Source organism: Nerophis ophidion, linkage group LG09, assembly GCF_033978795.1.
Source record: "Nerophis ophidion isolate RoL-2023_Sa linkage group LG09, RoL_Noph_v1.0, whole genome shotgun sequence".
NCBI classification, from domain to species: Eukaryota; Metazoa; Chordata; class Actinopteri; order Syngnathiformes; family Syngnathidae; genus Nerophis; species Nerophis ophidion.
Genome location: NC_084619.1, coordinates 48,101,667 through 48,126,762, shown reverse-complemented (window position 1 = coordinate 48,126,762; position 25,096 = coordinate 48,101,667). Strand labels below are relative to the sequence as shown.

Genomic DNA, 25,096 nt, shown 5'->3' with positions numbered 1-25,096 from the left:
CTCTTCAATTGTCATTTATTTGTTATACACTAACAATGTATAACAAATAAAAAAAACAACTAAACTAAAAATAAACATTAGAAAATTAATTTACAGTCCTGATCATAATTTGCATTTTTTTAACTCACACCTCTTTTCTTTAAGTTTATTGATTGCAATACCTTGAAGTTGATAGTTCTAATATTATAATATTAATGATAATAATAATATAGGATTAATAGGAATAATAATATAAGAACCCCCTGTTTTGTATGTCTATAAAAAAAACATGGTTCTGACATGATACACAATTCATTTAATTTTCTTTTCACCATGGCAATGATTATGTCGATACAATCGTATCGCATTAAATCGCAATGTTTGGAAATGTATGAGATAGGCTCCAGCACCCCCACAACCCTGAAAGGGACAAGTGGTAGAAAATTGATGGATGGATGGATTGTTAGGGAATCGTATCGTAGCCCATGTAACGAGTATTATATCGGATCGCCATTCAAGGTAGAGATGCACACCCCTAATAATTATGGATATTGATCAATAGAAAAAGTGCAAAGTAATAAAACTGAGGAGGAAAAATTCTAAATAAGGAACATCCATCTTCAACAAAACTTCGATAGTTTCTATTTTTCATGCTGTTAACTATCAGTCTAGCTGTGCACGCTGGAAACGAGTAGCGTGGTCATAATAATTAATTTATTTACAGTGCAGTGTCAAAGCCGATGTGTTTCCTTTGCAATTGAGTAAACACAGTCTCAAAGGAATTTAACCTGCGGATGCTCTTTCTGACGAAACATCCACATTCCGATGTGTGTCTTTTGTGCCCTTGGGCTCTTGAAACTGCAGTCCTCTTCATTTTGTAGTTGACTAGCTCTGATATACATTATATCCATTCATACAATATACTACTTACCTTTTTACAGCCCAAAAAAATCACTTCCATGTACAAAAAATGTATATATTTTGAAGGTGTGGTGGCACTTTTCTTGCCGTGGCAGTGCTCCATGATCAATTACATGTAGGGGAAACACTAAGCTGACATTCCTTTCTCTTAATATTGGGCTATGAAATACATTTGGCACATGTATTAAAGTGAACTTTTGTTTAAAACGGCAACATCCATTGTTTTTGAAGGTTCTTTTTAAATAGAAATAAATTAGCTTGCTTTTAATGAGCCACAGGAAACTGTGGGTCCCAGGATACGACCAGTTGAGAACCCTGGATTAGGTAATGTCAGAAATCCTCTAAATTTTTGTAGTTTATGTTACAAAAAGAAATACAACAATGGTAACACATTTGTTACGTCAGGAGCTGATGCAATGTCACTGCCGCAATTTGTAAAAAGATGCTAAGAAATCAGACATTAAGAGACAAAAACATGTCAGAAATTACGTGCTGTCACTGAATAATTATATGTTTAGTGTGTTAAATGAAATAACAGACATGTTCTGTATGAAAACTAATTTACCTCTGTTCTTTACTTCTACTCACTCTTAACTTGACCTATTTGGGGCCACCCTCCTAAAGGTAAACAAAGTCTGCTTTGGCATATTAACAAAAACTATTTGTGTTTGCACTGCAAAAAGCGGAAAGCTGCCTAGTGTACTGTCTGACAAAACTAGATTATGTTGCAGATAAGAAAATAAAAAATCTAAATCAGTGTTACCATTGTGACCTGATACTGTGGTACCTTAACTCAGGGTTCTCAAATGGGGGTACGCGTACCTCTGGGGGTACTTGAAGGTATGCCAAGGGGTACGTGAGATTTTTTGAAATTATTGTGAAGATACCAAAAATTCAAAAATCCTTTATAAATATATTTATTGAATAATACTTCAACAAAATATGCATTTAAGTTCATAAACTGTGAAAAGAAATGCAACAATGCAATATTCAGTGTTGACAGCTAGATTTTTTGTGGACATGTTCCATAAATATTGATGTTAAAGATTAGTTATTTTTGTCAATAAAAGTTCAGAATTAAGTTCATGATACCAGATGGATCTCTATTCCAATCCCCAAAGAGGGCACTTTAAGTTGATGAATACTTCTTTGTGTACAAATCTTTATTTATAATTGAATCACTTGTTTATTTTTCAACAAGTTTTTAGTTATTTTTATATCTTATTTTCCAAATAGTTCAAGAAAGACCACTACAAATGAGCAATATTTTGCAGTTATACAATTTAATAAATCAGAAACTGACCTAGTGTTGTATTTTACTTCTTTATCTCTTTTTTTTATCCAAAAATGCTTTGGTCTGATTAGGGGGTACTTGAATTAAAAAGAATGTCCACAAGGTGTACATCACTGAAAAAAGGTTGAGAACCACTGCCTTAACTTATGAGCATTTGGAGATATGTGATGCCTTTCAGCATTTAGTTATAATTTAAGTTGCAAACATAAATTTGAGTTACGAGCTACGAGCACTGTTAAAGTAGTGATTGCTGCCTTCCAACCACCGGATTTAAGAAGGGGAGTGTTTAGAAGAATGTCGAGAAAACTATTCGGACGACACCAACAGAAAAAGAGAAACATGACCAACAATGTAGCTGACCCGGCAGGCCAGGTCGAACAAAGAACCGTCAGCCCGCACTGCACGGAAGAAGGATCTAGCCTCTGGGCCAAAGCAAGGTCCAAATGGCAGTTATTTATCAATGAAAATATTAAGAAGCTGCTGATGGTGTTTCAGTTCGTTCTATCTCCTGGCTACAAACTGGATAATGAAGCATTACCTTTGCTCAATTAGTTTTACGTAGCCATACATGCCACTTGCTGTCAACTGTGACCTCAGGTCCTTCACTCAAAGATGTCCGTGTGCAACATAAACTACAATAACAAATCCTACTGTACATTACGTAGAAGCAGCCTGAAAGAGACATCGCAGAGGTCCACTCTCCAAGGTAAACGCTGTATATTATTGTAACATTACTTCATAATACTATCGTTGTTTGTAGTACATTCTATCATATTGTTTTTCATACAATATTGTCTACTGTAAAAGTTAGTTTTTCTTAATGAAAGTCATGTTAAATGTTTCAAATTGTGCTGTTTTGAGGGTGGCCAAGCACCGTTTAAACTAAATTCAATGTCGAGCGTTGATTTGCGATACAAATATCTTGCGTTTTTAAGCTCGGTGATGGAACCAAGTATTTTCTAATATAAATCCCTAATAACAAACAAACACATGGACGACATACACTTACCTTTGATTTCAAGATTCCTACTTTATGATCTTCTTTTGAACATGTGGGACTGCGCTCTGGATCTTCTTTTGATTCCATTTTCTGAGAGCATACAAAACAGACAAAGCACAATTGCAATTGTGAGAATACATACAGTAAAATAGTATTTATAATAGTCTGTGTTTAGAATGAATAGGATATGATACTTTATTTATCATACAGTCTTTAATTTGTAAAATTAAGTCTTTTCTTTAAAATTAATTATAAAAAAAATACTTTATTTCTTATTTGGAGTAACAGGTTTTCATTGTTAGTCAGCACACATAGCCGAACAACCGTCTGGCTAAGTAGTACAGAGGTAAATGTCAATATTTGTTTCCACAGAGTTTGGGGAATATATTCCTGTTAGTACATATGCATATTTAGTTTTATGCCAATTTTGCTCTGTTAAATATATAATTTGTTAAACATTTGTACAAGTTTTAAATGATCGCGATGCTAATTTTAATTAGCAAATCAATGGGATCACCAATTTTATCTTAGCATTAAGATAGCAACCAACCTTCATCCTGTAAGGTTGCACTGCTTTTTCAGTTTATAGTAAACTAATTGTTTATGATGATTCTTACAGGTTGGTGAAATTAATGTGAACATTATGCGTCCGTAATTTTACTGTAACTTCAACGTGGACACTATCAGTAAATAACCTCAAGTTGGACATTTTTTCATCTCAGGTTTAAAAGACTGTCTACCTATCTGCCAAACTATACTCCAACGTTCAGGGAGGGCAGACTAATATAAATTTAAATAAACCAGGGCTGGACAAAGTGCGCATTGTAAAAATAATGATAGTGTGGAAATTCGTCTAAACTTACAGGGGCAGCATGCTCCTCATGAAAGACGTTCAAGTCACCAGAGAGGGCTTCTTCTTTGTGTAAGGAAGCAAGAGAAGGCTGGGACTGGGAAAAATAAGCGCTGTCTTGGGAGGTTGTGGGGTTGACCTCATCATCTGGCTGCCTTTCAGTTGGGGACTTTGTGTAAATGGAGAAACTGTCCTTCTTGTACTGGAAATGCTGCAGCAGGTTCAGACCTGACGTCGACTTTGGTGTCTGCGATCGATCCATCGACGGCGAACAATCTGACCAGTTAAACAGCCTGAGACCTTGGCTGCCTGAGCGGGGGATGGTGGTATTTGGGGATGGCGGTGGACTGGGTGTCTCCACAGACGAGACATCTGGACCGTCGCTGTCACTGGTCTGGGCAGTGACAGCGGGGGTGTCTTTGACACCGCTGCAAGCTTTGTGACTGAAACCCACCTGAGCAGATTCCTGCACATCCCTGGCAGCTGGACTGGAATTACTGAAGAATCTACACGTGAAAGAGAGAGCGAGATTTCATCTAAAGAAGATAATGTAGTAGAAGTTCTTGTTGGCTGAGAGGGAAAAAAAACAAATTTAAAGACATAAGTATTTTATTGTGTCATTAAAATACATGTGAGTTGGCTTCTTGCCACTAACAACCCCAGTGTTTCCTCCAGGTTTACGGTTATGAGGCAAGGGGATATCCCCACAAACACACATGACATGTAGAGAGAGAAATGGCACGCTGTCATGTAAACAAGATAAGCATAATTACTTCAGTGTTTCCAATACATTCATATACTTTGGGTGCCCTGCCACAAGTAAATTTAGGGCCGCCACAAGTAAAAGAGTTACTAGATGGTAACAATTCACCTTCGAGGTGATATATGTGCTGCCATCTCCTGGCAATCTTGTTTCACAAAACATTGACTACATTATTTGTTTAAAAAAATTGAGTTTGAGGTTTGAGAACTTTAGTAGTTAACACACGCAAACACAACAATTTTATTAAGTTAAAACCTCATTTGTTAAACTGATCGCAATTATTTTCTTTAGCCTGTCAATGGGGTCGTCTATTGTATTGTTGGCATCAAGCTAGCGGAATGGGAGCCAAGCTTTGTCCTGTATCGTACTGCTTTTTTTCAGTTTACGCTAAACTGTATTGTTGAATTAACATAATTCAAGTATGTGCACTTCATGTGTATACTAATGTACTTTTATTTGTGTGTTTATTATCCACAATGAAGTTGCTGTAAAACTAAGCATCCTAAAGTTTGAGTTTTTTCATCATTAATTTAAAAGGACTGTTTTCCTATCTGCCAAACTATATTCCAACATTCAGGGAGGTCAGAACCATGGGTGTACAAAGTGCAGCCTGTGTTTCATTGTACCGTATTTTTCCGACTATAAGTCGCAGTTTTTTTCATAGATTGGTGTGACTTATGTGTGACTTATGTGTGAAATTATTAACACATTACCGTAAAATATCAAATAATATTATTTAGCTCATTCACCTAAGAGACTAGACGTGTAAGATTTCATGGGATTTAGCGATTAGGAGTGACAGATTGTTTGGTAAACGTATAGCATGTTTTATATGTTATAGTTGTTTGAATGACTCTTACCATAATATGTTACGTTAACATACCAGGCACCTTCCCAGTTGGTTATTTATGCGTCATATAATGTACGCTTATTCAGCCTGTTGTTCACTATTCTTCATTTATTTTAAATTGCCTTTCAGATGTATTTTCTTGGTGTTGGGTTTTATCCAATGAATTTCCCCCAAAAATTCGACTTATACTCCAGTGCGACTTATGTTTTTTTTCTTCTTTATTATGTATGCATTTTTGGCAGGGCAGGTGTGACTTATATTCCGGAGCGACTTATACTCCGAAAAATACGGCGGTAATAGGCAGCAAATATTAAAAAATACGATAGTGTGACAAATAAAAATATATGTTGATACTAATCAGTAATAACACAAATTTGTCTTTAAAATAATTATAAAAAATGTTTTGACTTAAAAAAATAATACACTCGTCATATCCAATTAAACAATTCATACGATGATGTAATTTATTACACAAGGCCATGCCACTGCTGCCACAAATTGATTGCAGATCTGTGAGAAACATTGTAGTTTGTTGAATAAAATAATGTATAACATCACCGACATGAAAAGCTTGAATAAAATGGTAAATGGGTTGTACTTGTATAGTGCTTTTCTAGACTTAGAGTAGAATTAAAAGGACTATCTTAATAAAGACCAAATACCATAACAACATAAATTAGGGCACCTGCTGCTTATGACTGGGCCGTTTTCATCAGCATCCTGGTTCCTCATCTGCAAAACCGTAGCGAAGCGGTTCCGCGGCCGTGGCTGCCTTAAATTGTCTGGCTGCTGCTGCTCGGTCTTTGCTCGCTTCACGCTGGAAGAGTACTGCTGCAGGACATCATGATCTGTCAGACTGATGTCTGAGGCAGGAAAAACAAGTTTTAATTGCAGTCTCGGTGCATCTATTGTAACATAAACAAAGACTTTTGTTGAATCAAATAGAAAAGCTATCCACTTGTGCAAGACTAAATAAACAGAGAACACATCTTGACTACAGACCCAAAAAAGAATTTTTTTATCAATAAATAAAGACATTAAAATGTAATATTGCTTTAATTGAAGCAAATAATGGGTTATCCCAAGTGCAACCCTGGGAACGTTTGTGGTGTGTGGCAGATTGTAGAAAGAAAAGTCAATGGAACTCTAATAATGTTTTAAAAAAAAAACGTATTTAGAAGGTTGTAAACACTCTGACTATAACAATATATAATTAATTAGCAATGATTTTTTTGCAAAAATGTGTTTATCACAGTCAGGCCTGCAATCAATTTCAGGGGCAGTTTGCAACCTTTAGACCAGGGGTCTCAAACTCAATTTACCTGGGTGACACTGGATCCAGAAACTGGGTGAGGCTGGGCCGCAAGAAAATATTTCTTAAAAAATCTAACATGCACTTTTTAATGAATTCACCTTCTATGAATGGCTTTCCCACCCTAGCAACATACTTGCCAATCCTCACGATTTTTCCGGGAGACTCCTGAATTTCAATGCACCTCCCGACAATCTACCGGTGCAACCATTCTCCCGAATTGTTCCCAATTTTCACCCGGCTGACATTATTAACGGCTGCCATGACTGCACTTCCTTTAACGTCCTCTACAACAGTGGTTCTCAACCTTTTTTCAGTGAGGTACCCCATGTCAACTTTTTTTTAATTCAAGTACCCCCTAATCAGAGCAAAGCATTTGTGAATGAAAAAAAGAAATTAAGAAGTAAAATTCAGCACTATGTCTTTAGCTTCTGATTTATTAAATTGTATAACAGTGCAAAATATTGCTCATTTGTAGTGGTCTTTCTTGAACTATTTGGAAAAAAAAGATTGAAAAAAATAACTAAAAATCTTGTTGAAGTGATTCAATTATAGATAAAGATCATCAACTTAAAGTGCCCATTTTGGGGATTGTAATAGAGATCCACCTGGAGTCATGAACTTTTTCTAAACATTTCTTCACAAAAAAATAAATCTTTAACATCAATAATTATGGAACATGTCCACAAAAGGTCTACCTGTCAACACTGAATGTTGGATTGTTGTATTATTTTTCCACAGTTTATGAACTTACATTTATACTTCATTGATGTTTTATTCAATAAACATATGTATAAAGGATTTATGAATTGCTGCTGTTTTTTAGAATGTTTCTAATAAATCTCACTTGTCCCTTGGCATACCTTCAAGTCCCTCCAGGGGTCCGCGCACCCCCTAAAACAGGGGTCGTTAACGCAGTATCCGCGGGCACCAGGCAGCCCGTAAGAACCAGATGAGTAGCCCGCTGGCCTGTTCTAAAAAATAGCTCAAATAGCAGCACTTACCAGTGAGCTGCCTCTATTTTTTTAAATTGTATTTAAAAAATAGAGGCTTTGCTCGACATTTTTAATTCTAAGAGAGACAAAACTCTAATAAAATTTGAAAATCCAAGAAAGTATTTTAAAGACTTGGTCTTCACTTGTTTAAAAAAAATAATTCATTTTTTTACTTTGCTTCTTATAACTTTCAGAAAGACAATTTTGAGAAAAAATACAACCTTAAAAATGATTTTTGGATTTTTAAACACATATACCTTTTTACCTTTTAAATTCCTTCCTCTTCTTTCCTGACAATTTAAATCAATGTTCAAGTAAAAGTATTTATTTATTGTAAAGAATAATACATTAATTTTAATTTTTCATTTTAACTTCTGTTTTTTCGACGAAGAATATTTGTGAAATATTTCTTCAAACTTATGATTAAAATTCAAAAAAAATATTCTGGCAAATCTAGAAAATCTTTACAATCAAATTTAAATCTTATTTCAAAGTCTTTTGAATTTCTTTTAAAATTTTTGTTCTGGAAAATCTAGGAGAAATAATACATTGTCTTTTTTAGAAATATAGCTTGGTCCAATTTGTTATACATTCTAACAGAGTGCAGATTGGATTGTAACCTATTTAAAACATGTCATCAAAATTCTAAAATTAATCTTAATCAGGAAAAATTACTAATGATATTCCATAAATTCTTATTTAATTTTTTTCCAAAAGATTTGAATTGGGTAGTTTTCTCTTCTTTTTTTGGGGTGTATATTGAAATTTACAGATTCGAAATTGAAGATAAACTATGTTTCAAAATGCAATTTTTATTTTTTTCATGTTTTCTCCTCTATCAAACCGTTCAATTAAGTGTTTTTATCATCATTTATTCTCTACAAAAATCCTTCCGGAAAAAAAATGTGCTACCGAATGACAGACAGGAATACATATTTTATTATATATATATATATATATATATATATTAAAGGTAAATTGAGCAAATTGGCTATTTCTGGCAATTTATTTAAGTGTGTATCAAACTGGTAGCCCTTCGCATTTATCAGTACGCAAGAAGTAGCTCTTGGTTTCAAAAATGTTGGTGACCCTGCCCTTAAAGAGGACTACTGCTCCACTACATGTCATCGCGCACGCTATTATATCACACAACCAATGTGGTGGCTCTGGAACATGTTGTGTGAGACTTGTGCAGAACAACGTCAGTGGCTGCAAGACGTACTTGTTCAACAGCCATACAAGTCACATTGAGGGTGCGGTATAAACAACTTTAACACTGTTACAAATATGCGCCACACTGTGAACCCACACTAAACAAGAATGACAAACCCTTTTAGGGAGAATTTCCGCACCCTAACACAACTTAAACACAAGAGAACAAATACCCAGAACACCTTGCGGGGCTACATTATACAACACCTCAACCGACGCAAGTAGGGAGGGTGGGGGTGTGGGGGGTTGGTGGTAGCAGGGGTGTGTATATTGTAGCCCGGAAGGGTTAGGTCTGCATGGGATTCTGGGTAATTGTTCTGGTGTGTTTATATTGTGTTACGATGCGGATGTTCTCCTAAAATGTGTTTGTCATTCTTGTTTGGTGTGGGTTCACAGTCTGGCACATGTTTGTAACAGTGTTAAAAGTTTTTTTACGGCCACCCTTAGTGTGACCTGCATGGCTGTTGATCAAATATATCTTGCAATTACACACGTGCGTCTCACATGGCCAGATGCAACATACAACTGGGCTTGCACGCTGTCAGTTCAGGATGTAGGGGGCGCCAAAGGCAGTGCCATTATGGCACGTTGGCAAGCATGACCAATAAAGCGCCGTTCATATTGAACTTGCGGGCCGCACAAACACTAAATTAACATATCAAAGCGCCGGGCGCATAATAACGTCTCGCGGGGCGCAATCGGCCCAGGGGCCGCATTTTTGAGACCCCTGCTTTAGACAAATGCTAAAGGGCTCTAACTTTACAATGTATTTTAAGCATTATACTATATCTGGCTTCCTTACGGCCATTAGTTCGTAATGACTTAACTACACGTGTACGTAACATGTGCATTAGCTTTGTGTTTTAGCTATTTTGGCAAGCTAATGTCAGCTAAAAAAAAATGTAAACAAAGAATGTATATTCTATCATAACAAGAAGAAATGTAACTTTAAATATTTGTATGCACACAACACTTCAAACCTTTATATATATATATATATATATATATATATATATATATATATATATATATATATATATATATACTTAAATAATGGAATGCATTAAGTAAAGAAATCCAAAAGTGTACTAGTATGATGCAATTTAAGAAACTGTTCAAACTCTAAATGTTTACTAGGTACAAAAGGAGAAGAACCATGATAAACATTCTGAATTTATTGGTTATCTTATTTATCTCACCATATTATATACCAGTACACCTTACTTAACATTTTTTTTAAATATTATTTATGGAGTATATTGTGAATAAATTGAGAACAGGAAGTGAACAAAGGTGTTAGCAATTGCTATGTTATGGAAAAGAAGTAGGATTAAATAAGCTCTGCTTTCTCCTACTCCTTTTTCAAACATTTGAAAAGAGAAACTGGAAATTGTAATGTATAATGTAAGTGTATGCAGGTTTGAAATAATCTCAAACCATAAACATGACTGAAAATTGTTAATTGTTTCTCTTGGACTGCTTTTGTGTAAGAGCACGCGCTCCCTGCATGCACGTATGTACAAGACAGGCATGAGCGACTAACCTGAACGTCAATGAGTATTTTTAGAATTAGTAAATAAATAAATAAAAGAAATAAAAAAACAATAAAAATAATAATAATACATAAATTATATATATATATATATATAATAAAATAAACAAATACAAATAATAATACATACATTATTCATATTTATCTATATATATATATATATATATATATATATATATACATATATATATAATAAAATAAACAAATACAAATAATACATACATTATTCATATTTATCTATATATATATATATATATATATATATATAGATATATCTATATATATATAGATATATCTATCTATCTATCTATATATGTATATATCAATAATTAATGTATTTATTTTTATTTTTTTATTTTCTACAATTTACTTATATATATATATCGAGATATATATATATATATATGTAAACTGTAAAAAAAAAGTATAATAAATACAGAAATTATTTATATATATATATATATATATATATATATATATATATATATATATATATATATATACATACATACACACACACACACATATATACAAACCCCGTTTCCATATGAGTTGGGAAATTGTGTTAGATGTAAATATAAACGAAATACAATAATTTGTAAATCCTTTTCAACCCATATTCAATTGAATGCACTACAAAGACAAGATATTTCATGTTCAAAGTCATGAACATTATTTTTTTTGCACATATTAATTAACTTAGAATTTCATGGCTGCAACACATACCAAAGTAGTTGGGAAAGGGAAAATTCACCACTGTGTTACATCACCTTTTCTTTTAACAACACTCAATAAACGTTTGGGAACTGAGGAAACTAAATGTTGAAGCTTTGAAAGTGGAATTCTTTCCCATTCTTGTTTTATATAGAGCTTCAGTCGTTCACCAGTCCGGGGTCTCTGCTGTCGTATTTTACGTTTCATAATGCGCCACACATTTTTGATGGAAGACAGGTCTGGACAGGAAAGTACCCGTACTCTTTTTTTACAAAGCCACACTAGTGTAACACATGCTGAATGTGGCTTCTCATTGTCTTGCAGAAATAAGCAGGAGCGTCCATGAAAAAGACGGCGCATAGTTGTTCCAAAACCTGGATGTACCTTTCAGCAGTAATGGTGCCTTCAGAGATGTGTAAGTTACCCATGTCTTGGGCACTAATGCACACCCATACCATCTCAGATGGTGGCTTTTGAACTTTGCGTCGATAACAGTCTGGATGGTTCGCTTCCCCTTTGGTCCGGATGACACAATGTCGAATATTTCCAAAAACATTTTGAAATGTGGACTCGTCAGACCACAGAACACTTTTCCACTTTGCATCAGTCCAACTTAGATGATGTCAGGCCCAGAGAAGCCGGCGGCGTTTCTGGATGTTGTTGATAAATGGCATTCGCTTTGCATAGTAGAGCTTTAACTTGCACTTACAGATGTAGCAACAAACTGTATTTAGTGACAGTTGTTTTCTGAAGTGTTGCTGAGCCCATGTGGTGATATCCTTTCGAGATTGATGTCGGTGTTTGATACAGTGCCGTCTGAGGGATCGAAGGTTGCGGTCATTCAATGTTGGTTTCAGGCCATGCCGCTTACGTGGAGTGATTTCTCCAGATTCTCTGAACCTATTGATGATATTATGGACCGTAGATGTTGAGATCCCTAAATTTCTTGCAATTGCACTTTGAGAAACGTTGTTCTTAAACTGTTTGACTATTTGCTCACACAGTTGTGGACAAAGGGGTGTACTTCACCCTCCATCCTTTCTTGTGAAAGACTGAGCATTTTTTGGGAAGCTGTTTTTATACCCAATGTGGGCACCCACCTGTTCCCAATTAGCCTGCACACCTGTGGGATGTTCCAAATAAGTTTTTGATGAGCATTCCTAAACTTTATCAGTATTTATTGCCACCTTTCCCAACTTCTTTGTCGCGTGTTGCTGGGATGAAATTCTAAAGTTAATGATTATTTGCAAAAACAAAAACGTTTATCAGTTTGAACATCAAATATGTTGTCTTCGTAGCATATTCAACTAAATATGGGTTGAAAATGATTTTCAAATCATTGTATTCCGTTTATATTTACATCTAACACAATTTCCCAACTCATATGGAAACGGGGTTTGTATATATTTAGGTTCTTTTAAATCACTAATAGTTACATAAGCTTGCCGGTGTTATATTTTTTGGTTGGGAAAAATTTTTAATGAGCAATTTGCAAACAGCCCTTCTGACAGCGATAAACAGACCACTGCATGTTTCAGTTTCTCTGCCAAATGAATAGTCGCAATGTTTTTAAGTGTGCTAAAGCGTTTGATACATTTCTATGTTTTCTTGTTTTCACATATTTTCTTGTTTTTTTATTTAAGTTATCAAATGTAGCTTCCATACATCCATTTCCTACCGTTTGTCCCTTTCGGGGTCGCTTAGATTGTACATTAAACTGGACAGAGTGTTCCCTCCATTACAGCAAGAAAAAAAGACAATGGGAAGTATGCAAACACATGTTGACAGTCATGAAATCTTAGCAGTGTAATGGATTTCAGCTCAGTGAGGCCATCTCACCCAGTCGTGGTCTCTTCGCTTGTACATTCTTCAAGGGAAGCCCGACACCAGCCAGGCTGATGATCCTCTCCTTCCCCCTGGTGGACGGAGGCCTGTCAAGGGCAGTTGCAGGCTGCGGTGCTGGGACACCCTTCATCTTTCTACTCCAGATACTGAGCTGGGTGGAAACCCTGTTCTCATTCCAGCTGTGACTGCGTTGTTTTGCGGACTGCACACATACAGTACATACTTGGATTCATACTTTGATGAAATAGTGCTTTTCTTTAAAATAATTACCTGTGCCATAGGTATGTCTGGGTCGAAGTCATCTATTTTCTCCTGTGTGTTGATGTCAAGGTTCCCTAAAGCCATCTGCAAGGCTGTGTTGTCTCCTAAATGACTACATCCAATTAAGTTAAGGTAAGTGAAAGAGGAAATGAGGAATGACCAATGTGTGCTTGTTGTGTTTTTAGAAGAGCAGGATACACTCCGGCATAGCTGAGGGTGGCTGGGTTGATGTCTTCTGGGTACGAGTTGAGGGGGACAAGCTTCCTGTTGACAGGATCAAACACCAGCTGGTAAAGGAAGGTTTGATTGGCCCTGACGAACCCTTCAATGTACTCTTCTGGGATTACTAGGTTCATCTTTAGGTACTGGTTCATCTTCCTGATCACCTGACAGCACAAACAAACCAGGAAATTAAGTCATGATCTTGTACACAAACAAGTTTGCTTACACTATGTACTTTAATGTATATAAACTATGAGCGACACCTGGCTGAAATAGAGTATCTTTTCGTTTTTCAGCATCCGTACCCCTGCAAACTCAAACATTTTTGGTCCAAATTGATTTAATTTGAAACCCACCTATGCGTCATGATCCCACATGACAGCGTGGATCACTTCCATTGCTGGTGCTATTCTTTTGTCAATTATTCCTATTTCGTATCTGTGTTTTGCAGCATCTTTACGTTGTTCCTTGTCCTGCCAGCACACTTGATCCGTGATTGGTTTGAATGTAGGCACGGTGGATTGATGGCTAGGTCTAAAATTGGTTACTCCTTTAACTCTGAACTCTCAATCCTTTTCCTACATATTTAAACATGTGTATTGTCACCATGCAGTTTAATTTGGAGCTTGTTTTAAACCTTTCTTTTTGTAAAATTCATGACTTTAGTTTACCCCAATTAAAATCTTAAATCTTCTCATCTCAAATCTTCTACAAGGTTATCTCCTGTTGATATTCCTGTCACCACTACTCTAGTCTCCCTTTTATTTTTTATTTTACCATTTTATTACACAACTTTTGCAATTTCATTGCTTTGTTCTTTGTATCCATTTTTGTGTTTTATCAATAGACTTTCAGTCCCTTAGCATTTTTGCCATTTCCACTTCTCCAATATTTTTCTTAAACCTTTAGCGAGTGTTCTCAAGCTAATCTCATTTATGTCTATGTTTGATTCAAATTTCAATATAATCTTGTGCTTCTCCATCATAATCTTTTCCCCCTCTTTCCCTTCCTCAAATTATTTGCCCTTTTACTAGCAATTCGATCTTCCATTATTTCTTCTTCCCCTTCTTCCCTCTCTCCTGTAGTCCTATTCGTTTGCATGTGTTCCTCATATATCCCGCCACTAACCCCTCCGCCTCGATGCAGTCCCAAGTCAGAGTATGCCTTACTGCCAAAAGATTTAAACGTAAGTTGATACGCTCACGGATCATATCAATGACAGCGTTTTCGCCTCAAGACCAGCTGGCCAAAACACAGGAAAGACCCTCCGGGAAGTTTCTACTACTTAATTTATATTGTGTGGTGCCTTCCTTGGTTGGTTAGACCAGGGGTAGGGAACCTATGGCTCTAGAGCCAGATGTGGCTCTTTTGATGACTGCACCTGGCTCTCAGATAAATCTTAGCTGACTTTGCTTAACACGGTAAGTAACGAATAATTCCGCTGGTAATCACTGTCAAAAATAACGTTCAAAATATAAAACATTCTCATGCATTTTAATCCATCCATCCGGTTTCTACCGCACCTGTTCAAGAATTCGCATTAATGGTAAGAAGTATTTTATTTATTGTTGGTTAGCTTCAGAATAACAATGTTTTTAAAAAGAATAAGAGACCTATTATACACTAAAAATGTTGGTCTTACTTAAAAATGCACTGATTTAGTTGTATTCAGTCTTGAATAAAATATTATATGGCTCTCACGGAAATACTTTTGAAAATATTTGGCCTGTATTGCTCTCTCGGCCAAAAAGGTTCCCGACCCCTGGGTTAGACTAAGGCATACAGAATTGATAGATTGGTTTGGGATTGATTATCTCGTGTACCAACCAGGGTGATTTGAACTATTGCAACTCACAAGGACCAAAGTTCTTTATCATGAAAAAATATACAAAGAGTATTGCAAGGCTATTCAACTACATAATGAAGAGGGCCGCCGTTTCAAGAGTGCAAGGGCTCAGGGGATGGACATCGAATTGTGAGTGCTTCCACATATCACATTTCTTTGAGACTGCGTTTACCGTATTACAAAATAAACACATCGGCTTTCCCACTGCACTTTCAATAAAATAAAAATTGTTGATTGATGTTTCTTCTTTTTAATTATTTTCCTTTCATTTTTTTAAATTCTTTTCACTTCTCCCTTGATTTATATTTGTAAGACTGCAAATATAAACATAAAATTACAACGTTCATTGTGTATTTTACATGAATAATGTCCGTAGAGTATTTTACAAATAACGAAATAGAAAGATTAGTGTGCAGTTTACTCACAATAAACAAATGTTTACACATAGAAATTACACAACATTCACGCCCCAAACATTGTATGTGACTTATCACTATTAGCATTGTCACCTGGTCAAATTTAGCACTACATTATTAAACGAGGATTGATAGGTTCCAGCTTGGATGGATGGATGATTAATACTCTGAGACAAAAAAACAATATGACCACAAATACAAAAGAGATCACAGAGTCAGCAATTTAAAAATAAAACAAACTAAATATCTTTATGCACAAATTATGTCTCCATACAAATGTTTGACCAAGTTTTGTGATGAAGCTTACACGCTGGGATTTCTAGCATTGTTGCGGTTTGTCTGGATCAGTATGTCTGTCTCTTAAAAAGTCCGCCAGAAAACAATGGCTTGAGCATTTGCTCGGGGGACAACATTCATATTTTGTTGTCCAGTCGTTGATAAAAGTCTGATGTTTGCATTTTTTTTAAATGTATTTTCCAGGGTTGAATGAGTAGTCATCTACTACTCACCCCACTGCTGCTTCACTGTGACACATATGCCTCGCTTTTGCTTTCTCTTGCCACATCCACGACTTAGGGTTTATCAGGTATTGGCACGTCGCCCGTACATGATGAACCCTAGTTTTAATGGTTTCATCAAGCATACTTGGGCGATGTCAAATTAAAAGCTTTGGCGGGCTGCCAGTTGATTAGGCCTGGAGTAGTGAATGGGGGAATGTCTGTGAGAAATGTCAAGTGTGGCAAGAGAATTGCTTGACTCAAGCTCAAAGCGTGAGGCAGCTCTGTGTTGTATTCTGCGTAATTACTACGATCCATCAATATGTTGACTATTTTTAACCTTATTTAGAGTCTTTCTGTTAAATAATTTATTGTAAGAGGAGCGCATTAAATAATTGAAACACAAATGTGGTTGCAAGTGAGGGGGATCATCTTGTATCTTAATTGTGTCATGAATTGTGCTTGTTATCAAGGAATTATCTGCTGTGAGGGATCGTATTACAGTCGTTGTATGATTATACTACACATTTGTATGGAATCGTGACAGGCCCCAAACCACTTCTTCCAATCGTGTGATTAACTGTGCTGACATGAGTCAATTGTTCCGTGCGTTAGGTGTTAAGCACAGTACAATTGGCCAAGTGTGAAAATGCTCTGAATCTATGTTCTGCGCCCGCTGGGATGGAAGACAAGCACTAGAACAGGGACGCAAACATTTGGATGGAGGCCAGTCTTCAAAACTTACCTTGAGAATATTTGGGTCACTCGCAATCCGTAGCAGTTTGCAAGCCTTGCCCAGGCCAATTCCATGCAGTGAGGCCAGATAGTCACAACCGGAGAGGATGCACATGTAGCGAAACTTCTCCTCAGTGAAGACGTTCCCCAGAGCGCGACATCGGCCGAGATTACTTTGGTCTATCTCCAGACCATTCCCTTGTTTGTCCATTTTCAGAATCACCTGCGGTTTTTGGAAAGGTGTAAAATGAAGACGAAGTCTAGCAAGTTAGACACATTCCTACACAGTGTGCCTCGGTCTACGAGTCAGTGTTCCACCTTACGAAAGATACAGTCAAACAAATTTGAGCTACAACCCAGCTTCAGATACTCCCTTACCGCAACTCGGCATAGTGAAAGTCACAGTAAAACCTTGTAATATCCACCCAACATTCCGTTGGTGTTTCACTCTCTCGCATCAGCAAATAGCTAGCAAGATATAACTCCAAGCACGGATGTAAAAAAGGTGAGAGTGTGAAGGACAGAAGTGAAGTGAAGTGAATTATATTTATATAGCACTTTTCTCTAGTGACTCAAAGCGCTTTACATAGTGACACCCAATATCTAAGTTACATTTAAACCAGTGTGGGTGGCACTGGGAGCAGGTGGGTAAAGTGTCTTGCCCAAGGACACAAGGGCAGTGACTAGGATGGCGGAAGTGGGAATCGAACCTGCAACCCTCAAGTTGCTGGCACGGCCGCTCTACCAACCGAGGTATGGATAAAATTAATTCAATTAAAGAAATCATGAGAAAAAACGTGATGAAGGTTTACGTTTAGCCAACTTGGTAAAGCACTTTACAATCTGCACTATAGTGAAGCAGAATGAGTCCATTAAAAGGATATAATAAAGTCAGTCGAGGATGTTGAAATAAGATCTAAATTGAGGAAAATTATCCATAAAAATAAGGAGAAGAAGCTGATGGTGTGTTTGACGGAGAAGCAGCTCGAAGGAAAAAGCGTAAAATCCACTCTCAAATGTAAATGTTTTGGATGTCCCACTACAACTTTTTTACTACGGATTCTGGAGGCTTGAATATTGGACGAAACAGATATTGATCCAATATGATAGCAGCAGGAACAGTACACAGTTCTATTAGTTTGTAGTGTGGAGCTATAATCCAATAGTTGCTTACTTTTTGCTGATATCTGATATGGACAAATAAATGCTATACATTATTGTTACATTACTTCATAAAACTGATGTAGTTTGTAATACATTTGTTTGTATCATTTATTTATTTGTATTTTTAAAAAGCATACTACCGGTACATGTAAAAATTGTGGAGTCATTAAGGGTCCCTGAACAGAGGAATTTTATTGTACCGCCTTTAAATGGGGAGCATAGATTTTAATCATGAGTATTTTGGTTTACGAACTCCGTCATAGAAGCGGAACCAATTAAACTCGTACAACAAGCCACCACAATGGTATTACCCAATAGGACAAAACCAAACTTTTCATATTTACAAAGAGAAAAAAACCTTCATAAGAGCAAGAAAGTAGTCCATGTCATTTAGACAGGGCTGCACAGTGCAATAAATTAAATCGCAAATGTACCTAAAAATAAAATGTCACACATGAGCGAAAAGGAATTTGAACCTTTTCATCACCATTTGCAACTAAATTAAATCCATCCAAATTTGATAAAACTAGAGTAAAATGTTCGCCCATCTGTATAGCATGTTTAAATTATTGTTTATCACTTGCAAATGTAAAAAACAGTACATTTGTAGTGAGATATACAGTTAAACTAATTCCCATTACATTTATCAAATTAATGGAAATGTGTGCAAAACTGTACCATAAGTGCCCAATAATAATGGATTGGGTCGGATCGCTCGGTGAAGTGCAGGGCTCGAATTTAACAGCGGCACTTGCTGCGACCGCCCTTGTGATTTGCAGTTATGCCATAAAAATGTACCAACATTTACGGCATTGTTCTTATTTTTTTATGTGTTATTATGGATTTGCACTAAATAATTTTGCTTGCAATTTAGTTGTAAAATGACAATAAAAATATATTCTATTCTAACAACATGCCGTGACCGCCCTTGACTTTTTACTTGTTAATGGAGTTGCTATGTAACGATGAACGGTATAATGATAGACAACGGTAAAATTTCAGACGGTTAGTAACACCGTTTGAAAGTTTATTCACCGAAAAGCCGTCATTCAGTAATGCATTTTCGGTAACTGCTTAGTTCCTAAAAATTGAAGCGCCGCAGAGTCTGTGTATGCGCACTTGAGTCGTTCGGCTCGGGAAACATGGCGGAGACTACAATGGACTTTGTTTTGAAAATGTTCCCTCCGAGCTAACGGGGCCAATCTCTTCGTTTCAGTCGCTCTACTTCTGTGGAGTCTCGGTGTGCGATTAAGAGCGCAAGGAGGAGAACAATATTTGATGTTGCAGTTTCAATTTGAACGTGCAGTTGGCGTCCTTCCGCCAGCTGCTGGAACTGAAAGTTACCATGCAGTAGGCGATGTGTAGGGAACATTGTCACAACTTGTTTATAAAGTTTCTAGTTTATTTACTGGGATGTTTACTCGTCCTTTCATTTAACTGCTAACTTTGTTAGTGTTCCAATAACATCAATACTAGCTAAAATGTTTTGTCAACACATTGACTTGAGTTGTCGTGAGGCACCAAGATCGTGTGTTAGATGTGAGGTATCACTCTTTATTTTTGTTGGCCAAACTGTTGTTGAAGAACAAAGCTTGTTTATTTGACTTTATCTTCATTAGCCAGACTGCTTTGTCTTTTATATTGATATCAATAATTAAACACCATGTTTTCTTACATTACTTGTTTTTTTAATTTCATAAAGTAATTACTTTAAGAACCATTCATGTGATATTGCATTTCGTAAATGTTTTATGGTGTAAAATTCCTATACGACCGATATCTCTCTCAATAGATCTGTCCTGATACAGCATGATCATGTACACACATCAGTACATGTGTGCACATACCTTAAAAAATATCTCTCTATGAAAATGTAAAACTAGAGATTATTGCATCATGTAATAAAACATCTTGACATGCTGATACTATAAATGAACAAAAACACAAATATTTGTCTTTAAATATATAGATCTAGAATGTACAGCATTTTCATTAGATATTTTTAGGGACGGCGTGGCGGAGTGGGAGAGTGGCCGTGCGCAACCCGAGGGTCCCTGGTTCAAATCCCACCTAGTACCAACCTAGTCACGTCCGTTGTGTCCTGAGCAAGACACTTCACCCTTGCTACTGATGGGTGCTGGTTGGCGCCTTGCATGGCAGCTCCCTCCATCAGTGTGTGAATGTGTGTGTGAATGGGTAAATGTGGAAGTAATGTCAAAGCGCTTTGAGTACCTTGAAGGTAGAAAAGCGCTATACAAGTACAACCCATTTATCATTATTATTTAATATTGATAAAAAAATAATCTTTATTATTTTGTCCATAATCGTGCAGTCCTAGGTATAAGTCTTGACCTCATATATTAACAATATTTGTCTGTCTATCTGTGTTGGCCCTGCGATGAGGTGGCGACTTGTCCAGGGTGTAAACCGCCTTCCACACAAATGCAGCTGAGATAGGCTCCAGCACCCCCCGCGACCCCAAAAGGGACAAGCGGTAGATAATGGATAGATGGATGGCAGTATCTATATGGAAAAAGTGCAGTTACGTCTTATGTCCATAAGGGGCCATCTTGCAAATTCTTCACAATTATTTGTATTTATCCATCCATTTTCTACCGCTTATTCCCTTTTTGGGGTCACGGGGGGCGCTGGCGCCTATCTCAGCTACAATCGGGCGGAAGGCGGGGTACACCCTGGACAAGTCGCCACCTCATCACAGGGCCAACACAGATAGACAGACAACATTCACACTCACATTCACACACTAGGGCCAATTTAGTGTTGCCAATCAACCTATCCCCAGGTGCATTATTTATAGTATTATTTTGTTTCTGCCATATTACTTTGTTTAGAATGCTTGTGTTACTTTCATATGCACATTCAGCTTTCTACTTGATGTACATTTATACATTGTGAATGTGTGTTTAGAAAAAAAAAACATTGGTAAAAGGATTTCATTATAAGTAGTGAGCCCTACTTTAAGGCAACACTTGCCTTGACCTTAAAAAGTTAAAATTCGAGGCCTGAAAGTGGCTTGCTGCAGGCTGAATTACTTTAATTACAATAAATCAATTATCGATTATAAACATTTACTAATTGATTTTACAATCCTACATGTCCGAAATGTGATGCATCGAAAAATCTATTTTTTCCCCCCACCTCTAATCATGACTGTTCCACTTTAGCACATTGTTGGTGACTGCCCCTCATAATCCCAAAGACGGTGGAAAAACAACACTGTTGCGTCATTCTGCTACATGATAGTCAACATATTAGACACAGCAGTCAACTTTGACTGGTAAAATACCTTTCCTGTCTTTGTAAAGACACAAGGGTTCTATTGTTTAGGGATCAGTATGTTGATGTAGTAAATCACGGCGCTTCAAGGGCTCGATACCTTTTTGCAGCCAAATGCTAGGAGGTCAGAGTCTTCCGTGATGACTGCATGAGCCAAACCACATTTAGTCAAGTAGGCCAACTGAGCGTCAGCTTCATATGGAGCCACCACACAGTCTACTCCCTTTTCCCGTGCAGCCTGGAACAAGAAAACACAGACAATACCATTGATCACCATGTCATAGTGTTGGACTGATCATGTGACGATAGAAACCAGCCTAAATGAACTACACAAAAGGAAGAGAAAAGGCTTTGTGCGATTGTAGAAAGTGTTTGTGTATACAACAATCTGTCATTCAATGGTTAGTGGCATTATTTCTAACTGAAAGCTATAAGTTACACAACAGCTTCTAGGTGTGTAAAGAAGTGCAAATCAGCTTGCAAAACATTGTGTGCAATTGCGTAACCGAGTGCTTCGCAACCCGTTTTTCTTTCAGTGTTGTCCATTGTAAGTTTTATTGAAATACACTGTATGTCAAAACAAGTTATCTCCTGGATCAAAGAGCTGACATGTCATGGAAGTATTTCTGAAGAGGTGCATTATTAATATTAGGGGTGTGGGAAAAAAATTGATTCGAATACGAATCGCAATTCTTACATTGTGCGATTCAGAATCAATTTTTTTTTTAAATCTATATATATATTTTTTTTAATCAATTTAACAAAACAATACACAGCAATACCATAACAATGCAATCCAATTCCAAAACCAAACCTGACCCAGCAACACTCAGAACTGCAATAAACAGAGCAAATGAGAGGTGACCCAAACACGACACAGAACAAACAAAAAGTAGTGAAACAAAAATGAATATTATCAACAACAGTATCAATATTAGTTAGAATTTCAGCACAGCAGTGATTAAAAATCCCTCATTGACATTATCATTAGACATTTATAAAAATTAAAAAAAAAGAACAATAGTGTCACAGTGGCTTACACTTGCATCGCATCTCATAAGCTTGACAACACACTGTGTCCAATGTTTTCACAAAGATAAAATAAGTCATATTTTTGGTTCGTTTAATAGTTAAAACAAATTTACATTATTGCAATAAGTTGATAAAACATTGTCCTTTACAATTATAAAAGCTTTTTTTTTTTTTTTAAATCTACTTCTAGCATGTCAGCAGACTGGGGTAGATCCTGTTGAAATCCTATGTATTGAAAGAATACAGAATCGTTTGAATAGGAAAAATATCGTTTTTGAATCGAGAATCGAGTTGAATCGAAAAAAATCGATATATAATCAAATCGCGACCCCAAGAATCGATATTGAATCGAATTGTAGGACACCCAAAGATTCGCAGCCCTAATAAATATCCAACCGATTATAATTTTACATCAATAAATCCAATACAATTAACGTGAAAAATTATTTTGACAACTGCTAATAAAATATATTGTCAATCATGTGGGATTTAAAAATAAGGAAATAGTTCTTTGTGTTAGGGTGAGTAAATGATATGCTCCTTTCCCTTCTCTGTGCCGTAAACAGCCTGTCGTGAACTTTCCCTGATCTCATTGAAAACGTCAATTGCCTGGGACTTCTTTACGGTTTTAGAGGAAGACCTTCTGTGTGATATTTGCACCAAATGTGGGGTTGGACAATTACGGCAATTTTGATCGATAGTGTTATTACGATTAATTACACATTTATTCATTAATTTGAAAACATGCATATTTTTTGTACCACCAAAATTCTATCCATCCATCCATTTTCTACCACGTGTCCCTTCTGGGGTCGCTGGAGCCTATCTCAGCTGCATTTGGGCGGTAGGCAGGGTACTAATAATTTTAACTTTTAAAAATCAAATGTTTAAATCAAATGTTGGCAAAGCCCAAACGACCACCTTGGGTATCACCAATCATCCACAGCATGTGAAAATGTGCCTATGTATGTGAGCCTTAAAGTTGGCATGAGGCACCACACATTTACTGTATTTTTCTGACTATAAGTCGCAGTTTTTTTTTCATAGTTTGGCCAAGAGTGTGACTTATACTCAGAAGCAACTTATGTGTGAAATTATTAACACAGTACCGTAAAATATCAAATAATATTATTTAGCTCATTCACGTAAGAGACTAGGCGTATAAGATTTTATGGGATTTAGCGAGGAGTGACAGATTGTTTGGTAAACGTATATCATGTTCTATATGTTATAGTTATTTGAATGACTCTTACCATAATTTTTACGATAACATACCAGGCACGTTCTCAGTTTGTTTATTTATGCGTCATATAACGTACACTTATTCAGCCTGTTGTTCACTATTCTTTATTTATTTTAAATTGCCTTTCAAATGTCTATTCTTGGTGTTGGGTTTTATCAAATAAATTTCCCCAAAAAATGCGACTTATACTCCAGTATGTATGTTTTTTTCCTTCTTTATTATGCATTTTCGGCAGGTGCGATTTATACTCCGGAGTAACTTATACTCCGAAAAATATGGTACATCACGCTTGATATATCTCAACTTTGCCTTAAAAAAGGGCGTACGCACACTTAATACATGAGGCCCTTGCTGTATTGCAACATCAGAAAGTGGGTTTACAGGAGTCACCTCACCTTAATCAGGTTATGAGCCATGGCTGGAGTGATGTTAACACAGCGAGTGAAACAGTCTCTGGCCTCAGAAAGCTTGCCTTCACGCAACAGCTGCCTGCCTTTTAGAAGGTTAGCTTCTCGGCGCCTGCAGTGCACATAAATAATACACAAATACACTTCACTAGGAAGTAAATGAATAGCTGGGCACGTTATTACTTCTAAATACAACTTCAAAGCATACTTTCAATAGCAATGTCATATTACACAGTGTGTGTCTCAGCATTGTGCTATTAAAGTCAGGAATGTCCATTAAAAAGTTGCCAGATCAACAAAACTAATTTAAGGATATATTTGATATTAAAAAAAAGCATACATGTTTGTTTATGTCAACAAACTAAATAATCTTAACCCCTTTTACCTTAGCTACAAGACAGCATGTCATTTGTTTCTACATGATCACATTTACAATCGCAATAGCATTTATTAAATTACATCTATATTTTTGTAAACTTCCCATGATCTCACTTTAAACAAACATAGCGTGAATTGTGTTGGACTTCTTCTCTGTTTCAGAGGAAGACATTTTGTGTACCCATTGCACCAAATGTTATGCAAACAATCCACTATGAGGGGAAAAATATTGCATTAAAAAACATCAAACTTTATCAGTCGCCTGAAATACCAGCATTGCTGTGCCTGGTTTGAAAGCCTACGCTGTTAAA

General features: G+C 36.4%; 1 protein-coding gene across 4 annotated transcripts in view; it reads right to left on the bottom strand.

Moving 5' to 3' along the window:
- exo1 (exonuclease 1) overlaps positions 1-25,096 on the bottom strand; it is a 45,252-nt gene that overhangs the window by 2,309 nt on the left and 17,847 nt on the right. For all 4 annotated transcript variants that reach the window (XM_061911100.1, XM_061911102.1, XM_061911099.1 and 1 more), the window contains 9 exons: positions 24,396-24,519; positions 21,826-21,963; positions 17,275-17,487; positions 13,747-13,934; positions 13,558-13,660; positions 13,282-13,489; positions 6,343-6,520; positions 4,058-4,550; positions 3,204-3,284 (listed from right to left, as the gene is read on the bottom strand). In XM_061911100.1, the coding sequence (XP_061767084.1) occupies positions 3,204-3,284; positions 4,058-4,550; positions 6,343-6,520; positions 13,282-13,489; positions 13,558-13,660; positions 13,747-13,934; positions 17,275-17,487; positions 21,826-21,963; positions 24,396-24,519 (1,726 nt within the window). The remainder of the gene's footprint in view (positions 1-3,203; positions 3,285-4,057; positions 4,551-6,342; positions 6,521-13,281; positions 13,490-13,557; positions 13,661-13,746; positions 13,935-17,274; positions 17,488-21,825; positions 21,964-24,395; positions 24,520-25,096) is intronic.